The sequence below is a fragment of the Anarrhichthys ocellatus genome, unplaced genomic scaffold (assembly GCF_004355925.1).
Source record: "Anarrhichthys ocellatus isolate YVR2014 unplaced genomic scaffold, GSC_Weel_1.0 scaffold20, whole genome shotgun sequence".
NCBI classification, from domain to species: Eukaryota; Metazoa; Chordata; class Actinopteri; order Perciformes; family Anarhichadidae; genus Anarrhichthys; species Anarrhichthys ocellatus.
This window is the reverse complement of record NW_022280050.1, coordinates 2033725-2059824: the sequence shown is the minus strand read 5'-3', so window position 1 is coordinate 2059824 and position 26100 is coordinate 2033725. Positions and strand designations below refer to the sequence as shown.

The 26100-nt window shown below is 42.3% G+C and overlaps 1 protein-coding gene and 2 non-coding genes across 4 annotated transcripts; 2 read left to right on the top strand and 1 right to left on the bottom strand.

Annotated features, from left to right (window-relative positions):
• The first annotated feature begins 4482 nt into the window (after nt 1-4482).
• Nucleotides 4483-4554, top strand: trnaa-cgc (transfer RNA alanine (anticodon CGC)). Its single transcript has one exon. It is a non-coding gene; the product is annotated as a tRNA-Ala (tRNA).
• Nucleotides 4555-5118: 564 nt separating this feature from the next.
• Nucleotides 5119-5190, top strand: trnaa-ugc (transfer RNA alanine (anticodon UGC)). Its single transcript has one exon. It is a non-coding gene; the product is annotated as a tRNA-Ala (tRNA).
• Nucleotides 5191-5197: 7 nt separating this feature from the next.
• LOC116389622 (alsin-like) lies at nt 5198-25893 on the bottom strand. 2 transcript variants are annotated; one of them, XM_031858467.1, is made up of 41 exons: nt 25719-25893; nt 24594-24787; nt 23919-24079; nt 23574-23798; nt 23205-23395; nt 22992-23024; nt 22710-22886; nt 22382-22506; nt 22041-22255; nt 21705-21792; nt 21437-21612; nt 19845-20013; nt 19628-19724; nt 19386-19463; nt 18755-18970; nt 18458-18629; nt 18158-18353; nt 17752-17817; nt 17443-17602; nt 16896-17027; nt 16552-16680; nt 16227-16250; nt 15374-15444; nt 14765-14831; nt 13903-14081; nt 13697-13762; nt 12974-13072; nt 12550-12714; nt 12270-12381; nt 11779-11856; nt 11385-11521; nt 11006-11161; nt 10718-10832; nt 10432-10589; nt 10205-10303; nt 9906-10088; nt 9669-9714; nt 9432-9493; nt 8871-9020; nt 8589-8685; nt 5199-8495 (listed from the first exon to the last, which is right to left on the bottom strand). In XM_031858467.1, exons 2-41 carry the CDS (start codon nt 24611-24613, stop codon nt 8457-8459), a joined length of 4929 nt encoding a protein of 1642 aa, XP_031714327.1. In that variant the 5' UTR covers nt 24614-24787; nt 25719-25893; the 3' UTR covers nt 5199-8456. The 2 variants fall into 2 exon arrangements, with proteins under 2 accessions (XP_031714328.1, XP_031714327.1); XM_031858468.1 differs by lacking the exon at nt 16227-16250 and having other exon boundaries at nt 5198-8495.
• Between the last annotated feature and the right edge of the window lie 207 nt (nt 25894-26100).

Sequence of the window (26100 nt, the reverse complement as noted above, 5' to 3'; positions counted from 1 at the left end):
TGACGATCTGGTATGAAACACAATGATGCCTTTGTTACCTGTAGCTTGATGTACAATACAAACAAATATGGTAGATAAACAGCTGACCAGTGTCAATTTGACCATCTGTATGTATGTTATGATGTTGATATGTGTGTGATATGTATGCATGTGGTTTTAATGTTTGAAATGATATATATGTGCCCCCCCCACACACACACACACATTCTGAAATACACTGAATTAAACTGGCAGCCATCATAAAATCCCATCCAACACATTCACAGTATAGGGCCGGAGCAAACTGTTCAAGCAAACACACAGATATACTCTGATTACAGTCTGTGTGCAGACACATTCCTCTCAACCTTTCACGAGCACCGGCCCACATTCCTGCAGACCACTTTCAAATATATGCAGGATGCGTGTACGCGGGAATACAAGATGCCCAAACAGATTACTGTTGACATTTATAGGGGGCTCGGGCTGAAAGAAGAACAAACTACACCAAATGTCCTGACAGGATTCAGGGGTGAAGTTTGACTTGATGAAAATGCAAAATCTCGGTGAAGGTTGAGGGGTTGAAATGTCAGTTTACGGTTCAAACTAGACCAGACAATAGGTTAGTTTCCACCCTGATGGAAAATGTTTCAAGAAGTGTCCTTAGATATCTTTGTGACTAAAACAAACTCAATGTGTTTGTGTATGTAATAATGTTTCAATGATAAACAGCTCTACAAACATAATAGCCCAAGTCTTTTATATTTATTGAATAGCATGGACTGTGGATTTTGACCCCCATAAGGACCGGAGGAACAACTACAGCCACCAATAACATTTTCATATGGACAAATGGATATTTTTTCAATAATCGAAAACCCACTGACAAGTCTGCTGTCATAACCTGTGTCCTGTTTAAAGCACAGCGCGCTTCCGTCCTCATCTGTCTCCATGAACCCTCCCAAGACAAGCAATAGACACAACGAACCGTACAAATGGGGATATGGGACACACACTTTCAAACAGTCTCTCAGGGGGTCCGGGGTCATCCTCCCCCTTTTTTTCTATATTTTTTAAAAGCCATTTAAGACAATAGAATGCCTTTAAAAATGTGCACATCATTTGGGAAAACCATGATGTGCTAAGGGGGGAAAAATAAAAATTCATCCTATAGAGCCTACCTCACATTTTGTATCTAATTGTTCTACAACTGTCTTCATCATTCTGAAACCATAACACAACAAATGTTGTGGCTGATTCATTTTCACGCCACCTAAAGAGAGATAGATAGAGAGCAGATGGGTAGGTTGTGAATTTTGGCATGAAGCAGCATTACTAATCTTGAAACCTATTTCCTGATGTGTGTCGTGTCTGGTAGAGATGTACAAGAGAAGACCAACTAACTCATTTTGGGCCTTCAAAAGAACCGTGTATTTCTATTCAAGATGGACAGAATGATAGACTGCTAATGTTTTGTGCACCGAGCACACATTTGATCATAACTGACAGCTTCATACTGTGCATACTGATTTACCTCACGGTGCATATTCTCATATGTGAGTTCAGTGGAGAGACAAGTGGCCTTGTATTTGCCTTTTAATTTATGTCCATGGCACGTCACTAATGTGCCACTACTTTCAGTAAAAGGGAAAGTATTTATGGGTGAATGAGAGGTGATGGCAGAGCTATGTACTGGAGGCCGGGTGGCTCGGGGAGGCCAGTGTATACCAGGCATGCCAGCGTTTAGTCACGGCAGATAACTGGGTCAATAACCCAGAATCCCCTGTGTCCTCCTTCAACCCCCGAGGAGGGACAGAGACAAACACAGCACTGGAGAGAGAGAGGACCTTAAGCTTCAACAACATCTCGTCGCTGCAGAGGTGTCTTTATTTGCATGCTTGCCTTCTTTCTAACGTCTCAACATTTCTCTCCTTCAAATCAAAATCTAAACGAACGTTAACCTCTTCTGCCATTTGGAGCTGCTGATGTGTGAAGATGTTTAACCCCTGGTTTCTAATCTTTCCATTAAATGAATACTCACTCGCAGACATATTCGGCTCCTTTCTTGGTGCCGGCAGGACGAAGTAAGAGGGTTAACGTGATGAGACTCGAGATCTCTTCTTCCTTCTCCACCTGCTTTGTATTCTCTCCTGTGCTCTCCCTGTCTGTCTCTCTTCCGCCTTACTTTCTGTCATCCTCTCTGCAGTGAAGCACAGCTGAGGTACGGGCAAAGCACCAATGTGTGTGTGTGTGTGTGTGTGTGTGTGTGTGTTAGAAGCTGTGCCAACCTGAACTTGCTGAACTGCAGCTCTGACAATCCCTCAGCTTTCTTTTTCTCTTTGCAGATGAGTTGGATGTCAGCAATCGCTGTGAGGTACAGCCAGCGACACAAACAAGTCCATTTGTGTTATTAGCACTTCTTATTTGAGTTACAAAAAGTCAATATGGGAGATGAACTACACAGGTTTGAATTTACTGATTAAACCTGACGTCCTTTAGCCAAATGTGGTCGTACGATGGAGTCAAATCACGAAGAGAGCGAGACACTGCATCAGACATTCAGCCAAGTAAATTTCAGTGATTTCAACATCCCTTTTTTTCAACATCCCTCTGCTGCAGGTCTTTCCAAAACACAAGCCAGCAGGGTTTGATATTTTGTAAATACTCTGCAGTTCCTGCGTGTTTTCCTGAATAGCCTCCAGCTTTGACACCTTGTTACAGGCCACTGACACTGGAAGTAGAAACAAAAAATACCTGCTGCAACGCCAAAGAAATTCAGCTCCAGACATATTTTCTTCCCGTCACATACACAGAAATGACTATTTTCATTTCTCACGTCCGCCCCCATTGAGGAGTTTATTACATAAGTAATTTATACGCTACATATAACTTACAGGATCTAAAGTTAGTATGTACAAACTACTTTGTCATAGGTTTTAAAGACACGCTTTTAACACATCATTTTACGCTGTTCTATTCACGTGCCAGATTGATATATCTGTTCTCTTGCAGAAGTAATCCCTCAGCGTGTTTGAACTGGACAATAAAATAAAGCAAAAATAAAAAGGTTGCAGGAGCGTAGCTGAAAGTTCAGTTGTTCTCTCTGTCGCATGAAACGCTACCAACTAACAGTCCAGAGAAGGGAGCAGCTTCTTCTGCTCAATACTGAGACTCAGCAGATTCACCCAAATTAAATCTCTTAGTATAATCAATACTTGGAGGGTTTTTTTTCTCTACAGGGAGCAATGACTTGAGATGTTACAGCATCAGCATTTAACTCAATGTTCCTTCACTGGTCAGTTTAATCAAATCTAACCACCAGCAAAGAAACTCCTGACCTAAACTTGTAAATGTACAGTATTAGATTCACTTCATATACTGACAGACAGACAGCGAGCTGAAAGAAATGTACAGCCTTGAAATAAGGCCACACACACACACACACACACACACACGCATGCAATGTCTTTGTCACACCCATGCAAGACATGCCATCAAGTGAGTAACTACATGAATTAATGATGAAAAAAAGATCCCTGCTCTCGTTAGAGCACAGGTGCTGATCCATGATCAAACTCCACAGGCAGGTGTGACGTTCAGGTAACACACCGGAGGCTCTGGTGGCACCGACATCTGCTGTAAGTGGACTAGATCTGAACTCAGTTAGAACATCACAGATGGTCTTGATGGCTGTCCATGAGATTGAATGTGACTTTAAGGTCTTAATCATCAATGGACACGCAGCTACATCATGTCATGATACTGATGGAAGCTCAGTCAGGACAAAGAAAGTCCAAATGATCCGATACATGAGTACCTCAGTCAATCATCAGCCAACTCTCCAACCCCACACACACAAATAAATACTGCAGAATGTTAAAAACAACATCAGCAATTTCCCATAAAAGAGTCATGTAGCAGACATGAGTCAGACTCAGCTAGTCCCTTATCTTGCATGCTTTTTGTTTTGGTTTCACTTCACTTAGAATGTGTGCACATTGTATTGAGTCTCACCACCCCTCTGGATACATGTCACAGTGTACAGTTGCTGTGGTCCACCTGAATGAAAGCAAATGGTTCCCTCTTGTGTCTATTTTGTGCCATTGCCCTAACCTACAAATCCAGTATCTTAATGAGTTGTGAAGTTCAAATGCAGATTACTTGACTATCCAATAGAATTGACATTTGTCTTTGTCACTCTCATATAACAATACACAACGTACGCACACAACAATACAACCAAGTGGCAGCAATAATAAAAGTGCCGAGTGGTGGCGGTATTTTTCTATTGTGTCACTCAATTCAAGTCACAGCTGTTTCAGGATCAGCATTCACCACCCACCTTTTACACTATATTGTAAATATAAAGCTTCTAAATGTGTTTAATTGTCATCGTCAAACTTTCGTCTGACCTTCTCCTCTGAGGAGGAAATGATGCTGAGGATGTTCAGTTCACTGATGTTGAATTATATGTACACTCTAGCATTCTAGTGCTCGTAGTGAGGGGATGTAGCTCAGTGGTAGAGCGTGTGCTTCGCATGTTCAAAGTCCTGGGTTCAATCCCCAGCATCTCCAAAAGAAAGTCTTTAATGATTGCTATCATGAAGTGCTTTCAAGAGTATCTTGTTTATTAATCAAACAATTTAACGCAAGAATGTGTAAATGACTGTGCAAAGAAATGAAACGTCAATGAACTGCTCACTCTGGTTCCTAAGTTGCTGAATAGTGAGTCAACCTGCACATCTGTACAGACGTGCTACGAATATACAAGCTCGATCTCCATCAACCTGCTGTGATGCTAAACACAAAGAGTTTAACTCTTACTATACTCACACTGAGGGCTTTTATATATTGAAATTAAATTGAACAGTTAAAACAAGATTACCGGCCACGTTTTTAGGTACATCTGCGTGACGCCATCATGTCAACATGGAGCCGACTCTCTAAGAAATGAAGTCCGGCTGTGGATTAAGGGAATCCAATTTAGTAATGTATATGTCAATATCACTTAACCTATCAAAAATAAGAACACAATATGCATGGATTTCAGTTCAGCAGCAGTCTGGATTATCAGTCAGCTGTCAGATAATAGTATGTCAGTCTCTTTAAAACCATATCTGTGATTTTACTTCAGTATAAGGGGATGTAGCTCAGTGGTAGAGCGTGTGCTTTGCATGTACAAGGTCCTGGGTTCAATCCCCAGCATCTCCACTATTTGAACAATACACAACTAATTAACCCTTGTATGAAGAGGATGTAGCTCAGTGGTAGCAAGGCCCCGAGTTACCGCTAACATATTAAACAAGCCTCTATAAATACTGACACAAAGGGATTATTTGTAATCATGTTAGTGCTATATCTATGGAGACATTTAGGGTATATTCAGTCAGCAAATGAATATACACCTATCAATAAATAGATCAAACTAAGAAGGAATACAAATAAAATAAATAATCAGGAGACATTTCCAGATTTAAACCAAATTTATTGCCCCTTTCTGAGTAAAACACATTTTTCATTTCCTATGTCACTGCATTCATCTCTCAAAACTAACATTCTGCAATCAGTTCCCCCGATCATCTCGCTATAAATGCAAGTTACAAAAATATACGCTTAGTTACAAAAATAATAAACTCAAAGTCATAAATTCAATCATGTTGTAGCCTCATATTTCTATAGAAGACCCTGACATGTTTTACATGTTTGAGCCCAAAAGAACTAGAAACTATGTGCGCTTTTATATTACCTCTGGCCATTTTAGAAATCAGAACAAAAAAAATGAACTGAACTAAAAGTGCAGCTAATTTGTTGATACTGGGCTAAAACATCTGTACTGTCCTTTGACCTGGTGTCAGTGGAGGCCAGCTGAATGCTTTCATCTCATCCATCCTTAGTTGTTACTTCTGTATTAAACTAATCTGCTATTAAAGGTGTTTCAATAGACAATAAACAAAGAAACCTGTCCCAACACATACTGTACATGTCTACATGCCGCAAAAACTTAAGTGACGATAAATACAGTACAAACACATTTCAGTAACGCCGGAAAAAATATTTTGAATCCAACAGCTGCTTTTCTGTAATATTGGCAAGTTGTTTTTGTTGTATTCTGCAGCTTAATGTAAACTTTCTGCAGTTTTATTCCTGACAATTTAAAAACAAGCTCAGGTCATCAACAGTCAGTAACATGATTTAAAACATCAACAGTTCTCAGGGGATTTTCTGCTTTTTCTTTTCATCTAAATGTTTGACTCCACAGAGATACTTAATAGCCACACAGGGTTGTGGTAGATGTTCTGATATAGGATTTATACTTTTAATATATCTCTAATAAATAATTTAGATTGCTTCTAATAATAAATACATGTAGGAAAACCCCTCTGAAAGTGATTTGAGGCTCCCGGGTTCTTTAAAAAAAAAAAAAAAAAGAATTTTGTACTCAAACAAATGTGACAACTGCTGAGGTCGGGACAATTCTGGGGGCTGAAACTGGGTGTCGTGCCAGAAAGATCTGAAAATACAGTAATTTACAACCCATACAGATGTGTTCAAAGGATCAAAAAAACAGAAGAAAAGAAGTACCGTGATATTCTTCTGTAGTCTTGTTAATTAGCTGCATTAAAACACACGCAGTGACAGACAATCATGGCATACATATGCCACATTCTTTCATTGAAGGAAGTGCAGTAGTTCATTGCAAAAGAGTGAATGTTTAAAACCTCTCTCAAGTAGTCACTTTTTTTTGGGGGGGGGGTCAACCTTCCACCAAATTTCACTGAAATCTGCAGACCGGTTTTCGACAAATCCTGCACACAAGCTAACAGGACCGAGAACAAAGACTTTGATGGAGAAATCCTGGAATTGATATATGTCTTTAAGGCAACGATTGAGTGACAACGTGAGTATAATCTCCTTCCTGTTGGCTGAACTGAAGTAGTCAGTGCAACATTTAAAATGTTCCTCGTCAGACTTGTTCACACACGCTCGTTCACACACTCCAAAACAACAAACTGAATGAAATACCAACCGAGGAATGAGCCTTTCCTTCATGCTCTATTCAGTGTTCCCTCATTAGTTATATCAAGTAAAGTAAAAAGAACATTTTCCTCTGTAGTGACATGTTACCGTCCTACTGGTCAGCTTACTGTTTATTACTAGTTGTGAATATCAGAAGTTCAGACCTGAGACAAACCGCTTCACGGTAAGTTTCAACATGCAGGCGCACGCACGGGGTTAGGTTTACATTACAGGAGAGAACCAGGGCCAAAAGATTCATAAATAAAAATGATTTAAACTGTTTCGTGTAATGTTTTGAACAACCTCTCCTGCTTTCAAAAAGATGTAAAAGGGTCTACATTAGTTAGGGGAGTGAGAGGGGATGTCACTGAAATGTAGCCTGTTTGATTTATATGCAAAGTAAAGACTCATTTACGTTTGCAGGAACATACTTTCAAATGAGAAATTAAGCTTTCTGATCTGGCGATTTTGGTTTGGCTTCGGAGGAAGAAATATCAAACCTCAGTTGATGCATTCAGTGCCTCAAACTGATGGTTTTGATTCCACACAGACAGTAAAGACCTGCTGTTAACTCCATCTGTGCCTCCTGATGTTGCTCTGGGAGAAGTGCTCACACTAATACGAGTGCTAAGAACATGCTCAAATGCAAGAAAATTGCAATTTTTTTGACAACCAGCAGTCTCGACTGCTCATTTTCTACTGTATGCAGTATTGATACTGTAGGCTTCATTACATTTGTATATTTTCAACAGTGCATTTAGTGTGGTTGAGACCTACTGTTACATTAAAGCATGTAAAAAGACAGAAAATACTTTTAAACCTTCAAGTTCCCTTTGCGGGTTTCCTGGCCATTACAACAATATCTACATTGTTATTTCATATTTATTAACTTATGTTCACTTTAATCTGATCTGGTCACTTATCTTTGAGTATTATAAAGTGCAACAACTGACAGGGACGTCAATATATGTTTAATATATTATTATAAATTCTATATGCCGTTACACCTTCACTAGAACGTTGTCAGCACTGTGATTTCATTGAATACCTTTGATGACTATCGTTGAGTTTAGAAATGAAAACTGAGCTGATGCATTAATAAAGAATATTACTGAAAAGATCTACAGTGACATCTTACCAAATGTTATGAGGATAATAAAGCACTTTTCTAACAGAAGAAGGCGATGTGTTACTTTCCTATGAAAACTTAATATACAAAAGAAAGAAATTTGGTGCGGTGTAACATACTGAGAGGATCAACAGTGAACGAGGTGTCAGACATCATTTCCCTGTTTGACAGAAGGAGTCACGCCACGCCACGCCACGCCCCCTCCCCCCCTCCACCTGTCTGTGCAGCTTCCCAGTGGCCTCCAGTAGGATCCAGGTGGTTTGACTGGTTTTGATCTGGCAGTTCCTTTGTGTGAAGCACTGTGCAGTGCCTGGTGTCGTCCTCTCTGCTCCTACATAGCAGACTCCTGCAGGATCTGCATGTAGCAGGCCTGCAGCAGACAAATGTATTATTTTAGTAATTAGATTTTTTTTTTTTTGTCAGTTGGTTATTAAGGAGTAATGTGTGTTGGGGGGGGTTCCACCTTCAGTGTGGTGAACATCAGTCCCATCTCTCCGTGCTGAATGTTGGGATCCATTAAATCGTCTATCAGACTGACCTCGGATCCCAGGTTCCTGATCCTGAAACACAATATGTTCAGCCTGCAGCGTCTGCTCACCACCACAACACAACGTCATGATTCTGTGTCCTCAACACTCACACTGATCAACAGTCTAGTTGCAAGTTACAACAATTGCCTGACCACAAATGAGCTACATTAGCTGTATACAGAGTAATAACCACATGACAGTATACAATAACACACCTTGCTCTCAGCACCACATAGATGAAGAGAGGGAGCAGGTCGTCCATGCACCACAGGAAGTTGTCATCCATCATAGGTTTTACTTCCTGGGTCAATTCCTCAAACGTCTTCTGGATGACGAGGAGTTTGTCTGACGGAGTGAAGGTGGTGCTGCGTGTGTGTGTAGGGAGACATATTTGTTTTGTTTATACACATACAAATACACTTTCAATTTTAGTCATGTCCTGAATTGCACTATTTCTGTCACAGCTTGTCGCATCAGGTGAGGCGATGGGGGTTGTTCGTTTTTTCCAGTGCTGGTGGTTAAACTTTTAAAATGTGACTTGTGGCTGAGCTCCATTAGTTTGCAATTCTGTGATCACAAGGATTCAAGGATCATTGTGCATTTAAGTTGTTAAATGCACAATTTAACAGTATTAATCAGTATCCACTGAGATGTTGGACATGAACTCGGTGTCTGGGTTTCCTGCTCGTTCATCTGCTGAATCACACTGTATCAGGTGGTCATGTCACATTAAGTGACTTCGCTCATTATGTCGAGTCAGTCCACACGGCAGCTACCTGATTTGTTGGAGTGTCTCTACAGCAGAAACAAAGCAGGCATCTGTACTGCTGGACACAATCTGTGATAAAAAGTTGCAAAAGAAAATCAGTTATAGAGGGCAAATCAAAAGAGCACACTTTAATGTTGGAATCACGCGGGATCCCCTCATGTGTGTGAGTGAAGGATGGGTGGATTCAAAGCCGGTGGAGGAAATGGAGTAACATGAGGAGAAAATAGTACATTTATCATCTAACCTGCATTTCCTCTCCCAGTATTGACACCCACACCGGCCAGAACTTCCTACAAGAAAAACACAAAGTAAGCACACAGCTCTCCGCATCAGGAGGGGTCCGAATGTTAAAGGCATTCAAAAACCAAACCAGAATGACATCGTTGATCCTGATGCCATTGAGAGACAGCGTCTGTGGGTCAAACGTGTGTGTGTGTGTGTCTGCGTGTCTGCGTGTGTTTTGTTGAATGTGCACACTCACTCCCGCACTCCCAGGAAGCTGAGCAGCGACCAGTCGGGCTGTTTGTTGAGTCGGAGGATGCGCTCCCAGTACTGGACCTCCTCCTGCTCCTCCTGCAGGCAGTACAGGGTGAAGAGAGGAGGGTAGAGTCGAGGGAGCAGCTGAGGGAGGAGCAGGGAGGAGCAGCTCACCACCAAAACGCCGCTGGAGGACAAAGGAGATGGAGATGAAGGTTCAATGTACGACACAGCCTCATCTATTTCAATAGTTCACTCGGACACCAATCACTGCTTCTCTTTTCATATGTGTGTGACACTCACCCTTGCTCTGCTATGTTAGCGTTCTGTTTGCTGTTAGATGAAGAGGCAGGCGGGTCTGGGATGATGCTGCCATCATCTGGTAGCCCTGGAAAGAGAAACCTGCGAGCAAATTACAAAAGATGTATTAATATCACATCGCGAAGAACATTGGATGCTGATGTACAGGAGGCTGTGGGCTGAGCAGTTGAAGAGGCAATCGAAAGAGAGAGCCCAGAGCTGGAGTCTACCTGACGATGCTGTAGAAATGAATGAGGTAGGCCAGAAGCTCCCGGACGGCCAGCCTGAGCAGCCGGCGGTTGGATCCCACACCGACGTAAGTCATCCTGTAGACCGTCACCAATGTCTCCACCAGCCAGCCCAGAGGGTGGTGAGGGGTCTCACACGCCTGACACACAACCACGGTCACAGAGTGAAAACTTAAGTATCGCACCAACAAAACCACAGATAGAGGAACCTATCCTCTGCTTGCCAGTGTATTAGTTTAGTGCATGTTTCACACACAGCCACTTGTACCTTGATGAGGTATCTTCGTATGTTGTCGTAGTTTGCAGTGGTCACCGGTTCTCCATGGTGAGGAATAAACTCCAAACACTCCAAAGCTTTACTCTGAGACCGAGTGAGATCTGGGCTACAAACACACACACTTATTTTAACACACAGCTGTTTTCCCCACTATACGTGATCAGGCTGGCAACAAAATTCACTTTGATGTATTACAGGTGGATGTGAGTAAATACGAATTGATCGCGTACTGGGTGCTTCTGTGTGTGTGTGTGTGTGTGTGTGTTTTGCCGTATCTACCTTTGTCGCCTTGCAGTTGTTATAGTCACAGCAATGTTGTCCCAGGCTGCAGTCCTCTCTCCTCTCCCAGCAGAGTCACAGCCCAGTCGACTCCAACACTCATCAAACACGCAGAGCCACCTCTGGCCTGCAGGCACCGCGTACTGACCCATCCGGCTGCACATGCACACATTCAAATATTAAAAAAAAATACCAAACGCGACACGAGCACTAGATGATACAAACTCGGATATCCCGTTTTGAGTGACACCAATCAACACATTACATTCACACAATGGAATATCAGAAGGCAAAGAAAGAATACACACAAACTGATAAACAACATATGTGGTATTTTTACAGAAAATACAGATTTAAAAGAGTACAAAGTAATACTCACAGCAGGCCGTTTCTCTCTTTGTTTTCCGGTTCATCTGCAGATGGTTTGAGGTACGTTCCATCTACTTTCAGCCCTGTCGTCCACTCTCCACTAAACAGGCCCTCCAAGCAGTCCCCGTTAGCCAGGGACAAAACACCCTGAAGAAGAAGGGAAGGGAGTAATGAATGAAATGATGTCAAACGTCTTGTAGTTGTAGAGGTCGGGTTTTGTGGTGATTGACTCGGACGTTTTGCATTAAGAACTCTGAGATTTTAAGTTGGAATTAAGTACAAAAAGACAAGTAACAAAAAAGAAGGACAACCAGTTACAGTAGAAAGTTGTAAAGAGCATTAGACGTGGACACAAGATGCCGTTAGGGGCAGAAATGTCTAGAGAGCATGACAGAGCTTTCTACCTTCCCGTTGACAGTCCAGTCCTCAGAAAACTCCCCTTGTAAAGCTGTGTCATCATCTGACACCAACAGACCTGGGCCCTGATGGAAGCAATAAACAGATAAACAAATATTTTATTTTATTATCGTTTTCAGCACATCATTGCCTGAAGCCATTTAGCACGAAAAATCAAAGCTCAGTGGCATCACCTTCTGTCTTTAAGTGGCGCTACACATCAGAGCATCTCCATACAAGTTGCTGTTATCCATCTACTTTTATCTCTGAATATATTCAAACGCTTGTAGCTTAAAATAGACAGAACGATAACAGATATGACATGAATATATATATAAAAATATATTATATCAAAAGCACTAGTTACTGGCCCAAAATCTACTGGGTAATCAAAGTTTAAAGCTCCGCAGACCAAGTACCAGTCCAGCCTCACCAATGAGCCCCGACACGTGTGCATGACAATGGCACTGACTCTATTCAAGCTCTAGGGTGAACTTACACACATCTTGTTGTCTCTGAAGATCCCTTCGTAGTACAAACCGCACTGGGTGACGACCACAGCGCTGCCATGCCGCTGCTCGTCCGACCACAGTCCCATGTACTTCTCACCTCTGGGAAGAGCACATGAGAGCAGTGACTAGAGACAGACGTGTGTCTTCATGAACAACATCTAAATCAAATCATCATCATGGTCATGTTTCTGTGCTTTAGGAGCTGATATTGTCAAGATCGAGTAAAACACAACAATGTCAATGGAGCTTTTTCCCCCCAGATCAGACCTGGTGATGTCATCGTAGACTCCGTATCCCGTCTTCTTGTCATGGACCCACTGGCCGATGAAGACGCTGGAAGACTTTTTGGCCATCTTACCGGAGCTCAGCATGCCATACCCGTGCCTCTGCCCGTCACAGAAGCAGCCCTCGTACACCTCGCCACTGGCATACCTTGGCAGAACCACCGGAGACATGAATACCTGTTGTACCATATACCATGTTCATGTGCTAAAGGGCACTATGGCTGACATGGTTGTAGGAGTCAGACATGATGACTCAATAACGCCTTTACATTAGTGACTTGGGGTCAAGTACTGCTACTTAACACCAGACCTCTGTGATTCAACTCTGTTATGTACAATTTAAATGCAGGTCATTTATCCAATGCTACGTACTTTACTAATACATCAGTAGAAAACAGTGTACTGACTTGTACTTGCCGAAACCATGGATCTTGCCATCTCTCCAGTGTCCTTGGTAGCTGTCTGGCTTATTCAGCACTTTGTCAGGCATGATACTCTCTCCATAGCTGGAGAGAGAAAGAACAATTGACCAGAAATGTTGAATCTTTGCTAGTTAATCACACTAATATAAATAGGAAAAACCACCAACTGGTTTCACTGTTTCAGGCATACTGGGTGTTTGAAAATATAAGACTGAAAATCACCGATATTTTCAGTTTCTGCAAGTATTTAAATATTCTAACATCACCTTAAAAATCAGAGAGATGTGTCGTATTGCAAATGAACAACGTCGAACATAAACTAGCTCTTTAGTACTACACCAGGTTAATGTACTAGCTCTTTAGTGCTACACCGGGTTAATGTACTAGCTCTTTAATACTACACCGGGTTAATGTACTAGCTCTTTAGTACTACACCAGGTTAATGTACTAGCTCTTTAGTGCTACACCAGCTTAATGTACTAGCTCTTTAGTACTACACCAGGTTAATGTACTAGCTCTTTAGTACTGTACCAGGTTAATGTACTAGCTCTTTAGTACTACACCAGGTTAATGTACTAGCTCTTTAGTGCTACACCAGGTTAATGTACTAGCTCTTTAGTACTATACCAGATTAATGTACTAGCTCTTTAGTACTACACCAGGTTAATGTACTAGCTCTGTAGTACTACACCAGGTTAATATACATACCCATCCTCCTGTCCATTCTTAAAGTTCCCGCTGTAGGTCCGTCCATCTGGCCACTTCATGGTGCCTCTGTGAAGGCAAATACATTTAACTATCAAACTATTTTTGTCTCACTGTGACAGCATTCACTGCTGCATAGGATTTACTGACGCATGTTGAATGTCAAATATAAGCAACGAGTTATATTTGAGAGAAACAAACTCTCTAACCTGCCGTGAACTCGTCCTGCCAGCCAGCCCCCGGTGTACTGGCCGTCTTTAAAGCGGCCCTCTCCAGTGAACAAGTAGGAGGCCGTGCGAGACATTGCCGCCAACCCCGGCGACGACCCCTGACCTGCACCGCCCAGCACCTGATCCACCGCCTGGTTAAGTGACAGTAGCCACTTGTTCTGGAGAGACAGAAAACAAAAGTGAGTTTTTAAGAAAGAATGGCCACCGGAGAAAGAGGCAGAGAATTCTGAATTATACACAGACAAACATTTCAGATTGAACTCCGAAAATTAGCCGCTGACATTTGCTCCCCAAAGTTGCGTTTCATATAGTGCCAGTTTTTGCTGAGGTGAAGACAACTGATGTTCTCTTCACTGAAGGAAACATGTAAAGACTGAAGAACTGAGCCATAGAACAGTTCATGTTCATTGATGTTTTTAAATCAGCTGGATTGTAATGAATGAATCCGATTCCTGTTTAGCAAGAACATCTCTCTGCCGGAAAACTAAGTATTCATCAGTATATTGGGAACGTTTTGTTTTCAGGGTTAGCTAGTTGCATTTGATGCTTGCAGGGAATAAGCAACACAAAAAATAAAAAGCTGTTAGGTGTGAAAAACCATTGATCATGCCAAAACGTCATTATTTATTCACAAATCCCATCACTACTAAACAAAATGTCTTAGTACTTAATACGTATTAATATAGAAACAACAACAACAACATTCTACATTTAACAAGTTTTTCCTCAATGTTTTTTAAGATTTGCAGAATAATTTACAAAAAAACAATTTGCATAAAACTTCTTGAATAACAACCAAGCTGCAATAAGTAAGTAACGAATGTGTAAACTATAGATGTACCTTCTCTTGTGGTGTAGAGGCCACCAGGGTGAAACTCTCCTCCGGACATGTTATTTTGATGGCATAGCTGAAGAGACAAAGACAATAATGTATCTGTGTAAAACGTTTTCACAAAAATACTACAACATGTTTTACTGAGATAAACCCAGATATCAGCTAACCACTGAGGCTGAATGTTCACCAGCACTAACATGTAGTTCGTCTTCCAGCCACTAGATGCTGGAGCCAAAGAATTGAGTCAATAAAAAGAGAATGAACAGAACTAATGTTTGTTTGACAGCTATGACGTTTGTTGCTTGTTTGATTAGCTTCAACTCCATCCACGGCCAAACCAATGACCTAATATGGATGTTATGAGTGAGAATCTCAAAGTCCAGGATCCCATCAGACCTGGGCGACATCACACTGTGTACATGTTTGTGGTATTAGCAAACCAGGCTAACGCATGACAGTACTGTACACATGGGGGTGAGTGAGATGTCTTTATTATTCATCATCATAAAACACGGTTTTTGGCTCACTGGTTTTACTGTCGCATCCAAGCATTGTTGTTAGTATTTGTCATGTTAGCCTTCATAGTTTGGATTTTTTGAAATGCAACAAACTCACAGTCCGCTGCTGTCTTCAGTCAGTGGTTTCACCCACAGACAGCTCAGAGGGTAGATGTGATGTGTGGAGAACTGCGGAGAGAAACAGCAGCGGTTCAGGTATTTATCGCCATTTTTCTGCGGATGTGAGATACTTATCACAGTATTCAGTACAGTCTTCCAAAGCAACGTTCAAATCCAGATGACTAAGCCACCTCTTGATTCTGTTACCTCTATCTTCTGCCTCAGAACACATCACCTCACACCAAACGGATAGGAAGGAAAACTATGAGTCTATGTTTATACTGAAAGAAACACGAGGAAGAGACACGCAGGACAAGAGTTACATGAGTTACTGCAACTATGAACTCATCTATTTTCACCAATGGTAAATAGCAAAGACATCTAAACCCAAATCCACACACACAGCCTGTTTGGTAGCAGCTAAAGCTCAGAATCAGCAATCAGAACATGCAAAATAAATGTTAACACAGGACGTCTGCAATGCTAAGGTGTGCAATATTACAAAGCCCGAAATTTATTCAGTTAGTCTACCCTCATTGGGGTGGAAGAAATATTAACGATAACACAATACTGGGATTTTTAACACAAAATTGCTGAAAAGAAAAATATAATCCTCCATGAAAGGAGGATTTGTTGCAGGGCTCATGGCCTGAACATTAGTTTGAGCAAGAGGTGAATTCTATGTTTTGTGTGAACAGTCCCTTTAACATTACCCATATTCCTTTGTTAACATTTCTTTATTTGCTCACTAATCCCACGTGTCAGATCGAAAGCACCGAACAGAGGCCAGCCCGCCCATGCTGCTGCAGCACAAAGCTCAGGGTGGGTAAACTGGTGTCAGATATACTTACGATGCTCTGCGAGGGAATGGCACCCTGAGTGAATGAAAGATACAATGCACAGATATAAACTTTATCTGCAGAACATGTTAGACGTCCAGAAACACCAGGAAGACGCATCCAGTGGAAGCTTTGTGTGATCTAAACAAGACTAACAAAGATCCTGTGACTTCTCTCTGTACCACACTGTTTAAACAGTGTGTTGTCGTTATTCACCGTCACTGAAGTTAGATGTTAAAAGTTCTGTCTGCAGAGAATTACTGGTGTCCACAAGTATAAGAAAAATACCATCATTTGGCTATTTTTGTCCAGATGTTCTCTTTGCGTGTGTGTGTACCTGTGTGTGCACCAGTGTGTCATTGAACAGTATGAACCAGTGGTTGGAGAACCGCCCGGCGTTCTGCAGAGTCAGCGATCTGTTGCTGCTTTCACACAGCACACGACGCTGCGGGAGACGCAGGACCTCCTGAGGAACAGGCACACAACGTATATCTGATGATTAAAATCTGACAAACTGCTGAAAACAACCGTGTATTACACTTAAGAGTAGGTCGGCATGCTGCGTTTGTGAATTACCCGCTTGAGACTTTCTGTACCACTGTAGAAAACTAGCCGATAAAGACGATATAGACAGGAGATATGACAGCAGGTTTAAATAACTTAACACAGAGTTGTACTCACGGTAGTTTTCCCAGAGTGGGTGCTCCAGAAGAGGAAGGTGGTTTCAGCCTCCTTCTTCCTCCTCAACAGGGACGAAGACAGGGAGTCATACTGAATGCCGCCCTGATAGAGGGACTGATACTCTGTCGTTAACTGGAGGAGAAAAGGAGAAAATGAGAAGGGTTTAATTGTTTTTTATTTCTTTTTAATTTTAGAACATAAAGAAGATTCCACTTGGCCGTTGTTATGCCAGTAAAACATATAATTAACGGATCACAGTCCAAAATAGACGGTACATTCAAGCAGACTGCCTGACCACAAAATGAGGAAGATGAAGTGGAATATTATATCTCCACTGGAGTAAATCTAATGAGGACTGACTTCATTACAAGAAGAACTATCGAAGAACAGGTGTTCCAAAATTCAGGAGCATGTTATATTCAGGCCAATGACAGTAACAGGTTACAATATATCTAAAGTTACTCAATCGTGGGGGGAAAAAAAAGAGATTCGGAGAAAGTGAAAGACAGAAGAAGAAGAACGAGCGAGCAGTGAGTTTCCTTCTCACCACATCGTAACAGGCTGCCAGTTTGAGCAAGACTCGGCTGTGCTGGTGGAGCTGCTGCAGAGGCCAGTAAAACAAGGAAACCAGGTCAACATTACCACTGACGGACTGGTCTGATACACACAGCTGAGCGAGCACGGTCTGCTGAGAGCCTAAACACTCACTGCACAGAGACAGGCAGACAGACACAAAGAGGAATGAGACACCAACAGGACTCAATCATCTCCAGCATTTTTATCTAAATATGCGTGTCTCTCTTCAGTTGATGGGAGCTCGATTTACTTCAGGACAAGAACAAATAAAGGAGCTTACAGTGAGAGTTTATGGAGTGATCGGAATCCACCCATCACCTGGAAGTTACCGACTGAAGAACAATACCTGGAGAGAGACGGACACAGAGAGAGATCTGGGTTTTCATTTGACTTCACATACAACGTAAAAGTCCTCGTACCCTCTATCTCATATCAGCCGTTCTACTGTCTACAGAAACCTGGTATATGTCTTAAACACATGTAACTGATTTCCCAAATTTTTTCTAACGAGCCCAAAGAGCAGAACACTGAAACTCAAGAAGAAGACAACAAGAGTAATCATTTCAAAAAGCTTTGTATTCAAACAGACTAGTACAAAGAAAGTACACACTAAAATAATCCAAGACAAAAAAATTAATAAAAATGTTTAAAAAAAAAAAAAAATGAAATAAGAAGATGAACCTTACTCTTTATAAATGTCCAGAAAGTGCTCAGTGTGCGTCAGCAGGGGAAGGGAAGTGACATCACAACCCTGCACATCATACAGGAAGTAGCTGAGTGACGTGGAGTGTCGACCGACCAGGAAGCTCAGATGAACGAAACTCTCACAGAGAGAGAAGAAGGGATTAATGCACGGCTCCCCCAACGACGGACACACGCTCTCTGTGCACACAGAAACACACATATTAGGTGAAAATGCAGAGTGGATACTGCACAACAACTGGTGCTGATCAACAGAGAATGAGTCGGTAGAGAGTCCTCCTCACCCCTGTTCTGTAGCGGTGTGAGGAGGAGCTTCCTGACGCTGCTCAACCAGCAGTAAAACTGTCTCTCTCTGGAGGCCAGCTCATGGATAGCGGAGATAAAACCCATGACGTTCTGGTCCGCCAACGCCGCACAGCTCTGACCACCGCTGCAAACACGGCTAATGTAATCCATCTACACACAACGAAGGAATAAATGTTAACCATGCATTAGCAGCGTGATGACGTTTTCATATATTTTTGAAGTAAAACACTTGGAACATTTCTCCACCCATCATCTTCGTCTTTGGACACACAAACCTCCATGCAGAAGGGCAGCAGGTTTGGTCTGACTGTATAGCTCTCTGCTCTGCTGGGGGACCGTTGAGACCTGTGTGACCTTTTCCTCTGCGTTGACTTGGGCTCTTGCTGCGGGCCGCAGTACAACAGGACCGGCTGGACACAGTCTCCATCAGCCAGGAGGAGGGAGTGGCTCTGACCGGCTGACACGTCCCAAACCCGAAGACCATCAGACAGCTACAGTGGCCAGCAAGGGACAGAATACAGAAGGCTATGTACTGGTTTGTTGTAGATCTGTTAGTGTGACTGCAACATGATTACTTCACTGTATATTCTAACATGTGACCTGGCAAACAGTATACTGGAAGCTCTTGTCTTCTCTCGCTCTGTTATTTCAGCACATTCATATTCGTATGTCCTTGTGTATGTTTTACAGGGTGATCTTCACCCACCTAATGAGACGTTACTTTCTCATTTTCAGTCATATTTCTGCGCATGATGCCATGACATGGCACAAGATGATTGATTGACTAACTAATTGATTGTGTGACTGACTGGATTTATGTAAGTGCATAAGAAAAGAAATAAGCATTTCAAAATATTAAAAATATTTGACTAAACGTGAAAGAGCAGACATGACAGATCGCTGTACCTTTGTCTGTTGAGGTACAGTGACAGGACTGTTGACATGGCCGAGCTGTCCACACATGTTGCTGCCCCATGTGTACACCTGAAAAACACGAGATAAGTTAACTGGTGTAAATATGTGTGTGCGCATTTGTACTTCTATGTTTGTGAGAAACCAACTTGACTTTTACCTTCGAAATTATGACATTTTCTTCAGTCGTCATGAAACTTTATTTACAGCTTAATGTGTGTCTGTGTGTCTGTTACCTGGCAGTGAGCTGTGAGAGCCAGTGAATGGTGTGACCCTGCGGCGACTTTGATCACTTCCTCGCCTGTCAAACACTTGATGCACAGAGGCTGAAGTCTGAACACACACACACAAACACACAGACACGTGTTGTCTACATTGGAGGAGTTTCAGTCACGTTTTTAAGTCGTCCATCCCCCGACTTGTGTGTGTATGTCTGTGTTTGTGTGTCCACACCTGGCGAGCTGATCTCCATGTCCCAGTTGTCCCTCAGACCCGCGGCCCCAGCTCCACACTTCTGTCTCTAGAGACGGCAGCCCTTCTCCAGCCTCCTCCGGTGCTGCAGCCCGGGTCCGACACGAGGAGGACGACTTGCAGGCACACGGATGCCGCCGCCGTGGAGACCCTGAAAGAAAAATACATGATCCAACGGTAAAGCCCTGGTTTTAGACATCTCTCAAGACTGAAAATGAAAAACAGCAAGTACAAACAGAGGAAGTAGATGATGCGTCTCATACTGCAACATAATGTGGGAAGTACAAGACATGATGAGAGACAAATCTATACACAAAGTGTCCCATATAAGAAGTATAACACAACACGTAGCTGGTCTGCGTTGCCTTTTGTCCACAAGAAAACTGCACCAGAGTTCACATACAATGTTCTCACCAGCCTAAATAAACTACATGGGCAAACACATACAAACCGCAACGAACAGGTTTGGTAAGAACTAGCCCGAATGACTTCGTGAGCTCCTCCGGCACAAACTCGTAGAATCTTGTATCCTGAAAATAGCCAGCAGTGAGCTGTGGGAATCTGCCACGGTTGGGTAAACAGGCACAGAGCAGGAAATCACGGTGTGGGGAAGATCCTGAGGTTTTTCTGTTCTGCCACACAGGTTAACAAAGGTCAACTATTTACAGCTAAGGGCTGCCTCCTCTTAGCCGGTTAGACGACTAAGCGGCTCTATTGGTCTTTGTCAACTAAGATTTCTTCAGTATATTAGTATTTTTTAATGCTTTTTATCATGTAGAATTACTCATTCCCAGGAAATGTATGAACACATCTCTGGTAAAGACAATATTTAAAGTGGTGCTTTTGTCTTATTCTTTGTGGAGAAACAGTTTTACAGATTAAATCAACTAATTCATTCAATTGTATTATAAAGAATTTCTTTGGTCTACCACAGGCTAATAACAGACTTTCATTCCGACACTCCAAACCAGAAAACAAGAAGTTCGTCTGCTGCGTCTACTAATCACAATTCCCTTAAAAAGGTCCAACAATGTGTCGGCCTGTCTTCTGTGGCATTATCCATGACTGTCATACATTGTGCTGTGGATATATGAAGTGTAAAGATTCAGCAATGGGAAGGGCCATACACCACAACATTCTTCTCATTTGGCTTAGTCAACACAGGTTACATTGTGAATAAAGGACTTCCTGATTTTCAATGTGACGTAATTTTCATTTTCTCCTGATAAGTTAATGTTCATGTTATCTCAAGATAACAAAGATAGTTTTATCACATGAGCATGTGTATGCTGATCTTGACTTATACATCAGTTGATCTGATGTAATAACGTCAGATCCAGGAGAACCTATTATTGTTCAGTGTGTCAAAAGGAAAGGCAAACACAGGCAGAAGTATTGTGTGTTTCTGTTGGAGACACCGTTTATATTTTTCTGCCAGGCTTTATGCTAAGCTAAGCTAATAGCCTCTTGGTTCTATACTTACGGCTCAGGGTACCAATCTTATCTAACTGTTAACAATAAAGTAAATATTGCCCGAACGTGTGGCCAAGTGGTTCAAACCCTACTATTCATACCACGGGTGGGTGTTCCTGGCAGAGAGCGTCTCCTATTTGCTGCTGCTTTGCCCTTCTGATTGATATTTGTGAGACTGGTGCTCTTTGCTCCCTGCAGCGCCTTCTTCTCCGCCTCCAGACAAAGCCGAACTTCTTCCAAACACACAGGAGAGGAGGAGTACGGCACAGCCACTCCACTGTTACAGGAGGAAAGAAGGTCAAAGATCAGGCAGCAGATACATTGTATGTGAGAAAATCTCCTTTAATGTACTAGTGAACTTGGTCTTACTTGTTGGTTTGACTCTTAATTGGTGAATCTTCTTTGTAACTGGAAGTCAACAGATCGGTGGAAGGAGTTGAGGAAACACAGCTGTCATCTGGAGAGAAGGAATAAAAACATTTTAGCAGAAAGAAAATAGAACAAAGTAACAAATGGAACAAGCAAAGCAATGAACAACTAAATTAACAAGGTGCAAACAGCTATGAATAAATAAAGAAACTAGTGGAAAAAGAATGAACAATTTAGGAACAAAGAAGCAAAAGAACACAGGGATAAAGACCTGAATGAGTTAATACACAAAAGAACAAATGCACAAAGAAAGAAAGAAGGAACCGAATTACCAACCTGAAGTGAAACTGCTCAGTGAGTCGGTATCTCCCGGCCCGGTGGTGTGGCGCATCTCCAGTGAGTGACTAGAGAGTTTCCGGAGGAGGTTCTGAAGCTCTGCTTCTTCAGGAAAAGCAGGGTTCGTATTGGCTCTCCAGCCTGGCAGTGGGTGAGACTTGGGGCCGCCGTCTCCTTCATTGAGGGGGGGAATGTGCCCAACTGGAAGAATCGTCCTTAAGTTTTGCAATGGAGGGAAGGGAAAAAGAGAGAAAGCAGAACAAAAAAACTGAAATAGATGAAGGTTAAATGCAACAAATGGAGCGATAAAAGAGAAATCAATGAATTATGTAAAACCATACTGTTTAGTGTTAGAATTGACATCTTCAGAAAATGGACATAAACCAGCTGCAGAGCCAGTGCTGCTACCAGCTGATCTTTCCCCAGGTTGGAACCTTCGACTGGGGTCTCTTCTTCTTGGAGAGGTCTGGGAACAAAAACCAAAGACGAGCATCAACCGATACCGAAAAAGCTGAACCTCTTAAATAAGCATCTATGCTTATAGATACTTAACCTAAAACATTTTAACAGCATCTAGAGTCTGTAAATTGTATCTTTCTGCTTAGAACAGGATATTAGGGCTTGCCAGAATACATATATTTTTCTGTAATGTCTCCTTCTTGAAGTTACCTCCAGCTCCACCCCCAGCGGACAGTAGTGACCGGTATCAGCTGCAAACGGCTCCTCCCTTTCTGTGACTGAATGGTGAGGTGACTGACCCCTCTGCCTCTTCTCAGAAGGATTCTGGGTAGTCTGTTGAGGTAAACTGCGAACCAGGGCCAGGCTGTGGTAGGCACCACAAGCCACCTGTGGATAAAAAAAAAAAAAAAAGAGATTGTGTTTCTGGACACAGAACGTAGTATCTTTTTGTAATTTAAATGTGGCAAAGAAGATATAAGGAAGAGCAACTACCTGAATGACATGTCTGCCTGCCAAGTGCTCCACCTGTGCCAGAGATGGAAATAATACAAATGTTCAATTAGTGCACACATTTAGTATCATTTCTCTCACCAGCTAAAAGATTCCACATTCAACAAAAGCATCAATATCCACAACTGGGTTGAGTCAGAGGTTTTGATTTTGGCTTGTTGACATATGAAATTAATTGAGCTTTATACACATTACCTTCTGTGGTCTCCACACAGGAAAGGTGTTGGTGACCAGGCCGAGTTGGCAGCCGCTCCCCCACGCCCACAGCTCGTTCTGGGCCGACAGAGCCAGGCTGTGCTCCCGTCCAAAAGCCAGATCCACGACCCGAACCACTGCTGGAGGAACGACGTCACTGTCCACCACACTGACCGGGCAAGGCTCTGGAACTGGAGGATTCATATAGCTTATAAAATATAATATAAAGAAAGGCATATGGAAGGGGTTCTGACAGGAAGAAGAAAAAAAGTAAGGACGGCAAGCAGTGGGTAGGATGGCCAAACAACCAGGGGAATGTGGGTAGAAAAGAAGACAGGAAGGGAGGAAGGAGGTAAGGTGTTTACTAACCTGTGATGCTTGTGTCTGTGCCCCTCTCAGTCAGCCCACACTGTCCTGCAGTGTTCTCCCCCCACATGTAGACGTTGCCCTGCTCGCTTAGCGCTCCGCAGTGGAAACCACCAGCGGCCACACGGACCACCGTCCTCCCCAGCAGAGAGACCTCCAGCAACGGAGCAGACACCGGGATGCTCAAATCCCTCCACGACAGCTCTCCGAAGGAATAGACCTGTCCACCTGGACAACAGCAACAACTCAGTGTAACGTGGTAATCTTTTTTAGGATTATGAGTGTTATTATGTGTGTTAGTGTGCATTGAACCATCGGACAACCCTATTGTCCCAAACACACACTGACCCTGTGTCAGCAGGAGCCCATGGTGTTCTCCCAGGCTGGCCTGAAGGACAGGCCTGGACAGCAGCACTCTCTCTGGACAGAGCTGCGCACTGGGGCCCGCTGACTGCCAGATGTAGAGCAGTCCTCGCTCTGGGGGTGTGGGGGCCCGCTCATCTGCAGGGCTGCAATGATGCATGCAAAATGAATCACTAACTTTAGCCTGAAATGGGCCTTAAATTCAGACATAACCTGAACTAAGACAAAAGTCTGTGCTGGAGGTGTCAGAGAGAAAGACTGAGACCACCGAGGTGCACCACAGAACGCCTCAGGAAGTCTTTTCTACCTGCGGCCATCGGACTATATAACTCCTCCCCTTTCTGCAGGAAGGACACTTACCACAATAATAACCACATTATGTGCAATAGCACTTTTTTCAACATCATGCAATATTACATTTCATAGCTTAGCCTAACTATTGTGAAGCTACTTAGTCAGCCATTTCTTGTAACATAACATATAAACCTTTAACTACTTTCACTCACTTTTAAAGCAATTTGAACTGAACAAATGATATGAAAGTTGCTCTATATAGTAATTTAACTTTAACTGTTCGACTGAGAGATCAGTGGACTAAATCTCACATCTTGTCACACTTCAAGGAAACAAGATTTGGCATCTTGCTTTGTGTTTGTGTACCTTTCCTCTCTGTTCTCCATCACTTCAGACTCTCCCTTCCACAGGATAGTGATGGCATCTTTATCAACATTTTTACAACGCTCTTGTCTTCTGTTCACTCCCAACAATAAATCAGTTTGCAGGAACAAAAGGAATCCTCTTTCCTGTTTTAACACCTCGTTGGTTCATCTGGCTCCAAGTGCTTTGTATAACACCTGTTTGTCAAAAAAAACAAAAACAACAACAGTTTTTAAAGTTTGGCTGCAAAAAAGATCTCAAATAATATTCTTCATCATGTTAGCAATTATAATGTCAATTTCAAGGACGACAGCACTGACTGTTTTCAAACTTTGTAATAATACTTTCTTACTGATTTTCAACTTCTACAACTAGTTATCCATCACATTTAATGTTTAGTTATCTTATCAGTACATTAATACATGTATATGATAAACGTATGCTTGTTAATATGACATATTTTGTTTGAAAAAATAAAAAGACTTCCTAGACTTCCTAGCTTTTTGACTGCACCTTACAGTCTTTAATCAGTTAGATCAGAAACCTCGAGTTAATCTTATTTTATCAAACTACTAATCTCAGCTTCAACAAGTGAATTTTGTGGTTTTAATTTGAGTTGTGAGGCAGCTCGTTTGTAATGGTTCCTCTGGGAGCAATAGTGGTTTCTTCTGATCTTCAGGCGTTGCTGGATTCTGCTGACAAGTCACAACAACCCAGTGAAACTATTTGAGAGTTGTCATTGCTGCACCACGCTCCTCCGTCTGTGCTTCACATTAAACGATATAAAAAAGCGTAGCCATATATTACTCACCTGTGTCGGTGTCTGTGTACAATACACACACATTTCAACAACACGGAACCAGTAATCACTTTAACGTTAACTTAAAGCCATTTAACACCGCGATTAGCTAGCTAATAAACTACATACATGTTCAGTAGGCGCGTGAAAATAGAGACGATTGTAACTATCTTGCCAGGTATAACATTTTGTAACATAAAGCGGAATACTTTCCCCTTAAATAAAACATGAATGTTGTATATTGTCAATATACCAGCGAGGGTAAAGCTAAACAACTGAAGTTGGTTAGCTTAATGCTACCGCTGCCAAAAGAAGCGAACTAAACTTACCAACTGCCAGGAGATTTGTGACGCGGCACCTCTGAATAACTGTGTGTAGCACTGAAACACCGAGCTATGGATTATATAAGTTGTACATAATCAAATCAGTGCACCGCAGTGAAAGCAGAAGTTGTCTCTGACAGTTTTGTGTTGTTGATGGGGGCCACCTCTCCGACGGCAGCCGTGCAGGGATAAACAGTACGGCGGTGCCACACCTGTTGGTGCTGTGGTATGTCAAAGAGGCGACATTAGAGGTTCCACTCTACGTCTGTTTCCAGTGCTGAAGTCTGGCTTCCAACATGTCTTTTTCAGATATCCGTCCCTTCTTTGAACGGCATCTGCCAACATCTGCTTGTACTTGGAGTCGTAGAAGATGTATTGGATACTTGTA

Coding starts and splice junctions, on each gene's coding strand:
- LOC116389622 (XM_031858467.1), bottom strand. CDS start 24,613: ATGGAGAACAGAGAGGAAAG. Junction 10,590..10,717: donor TACGAAGATACCTCATCAAG/GTACAAGTGGCT, acceptor GTTGTGTGTCAG/GCGTGTGAGACCCCTCACCA. Junction 8,496..8,588: donor TGATGTTCACCACACTGAAG/GTGGAACCCCCC, acceptor TGTCTGCTGCAG/GCCTGCTACATGCAGATCCT.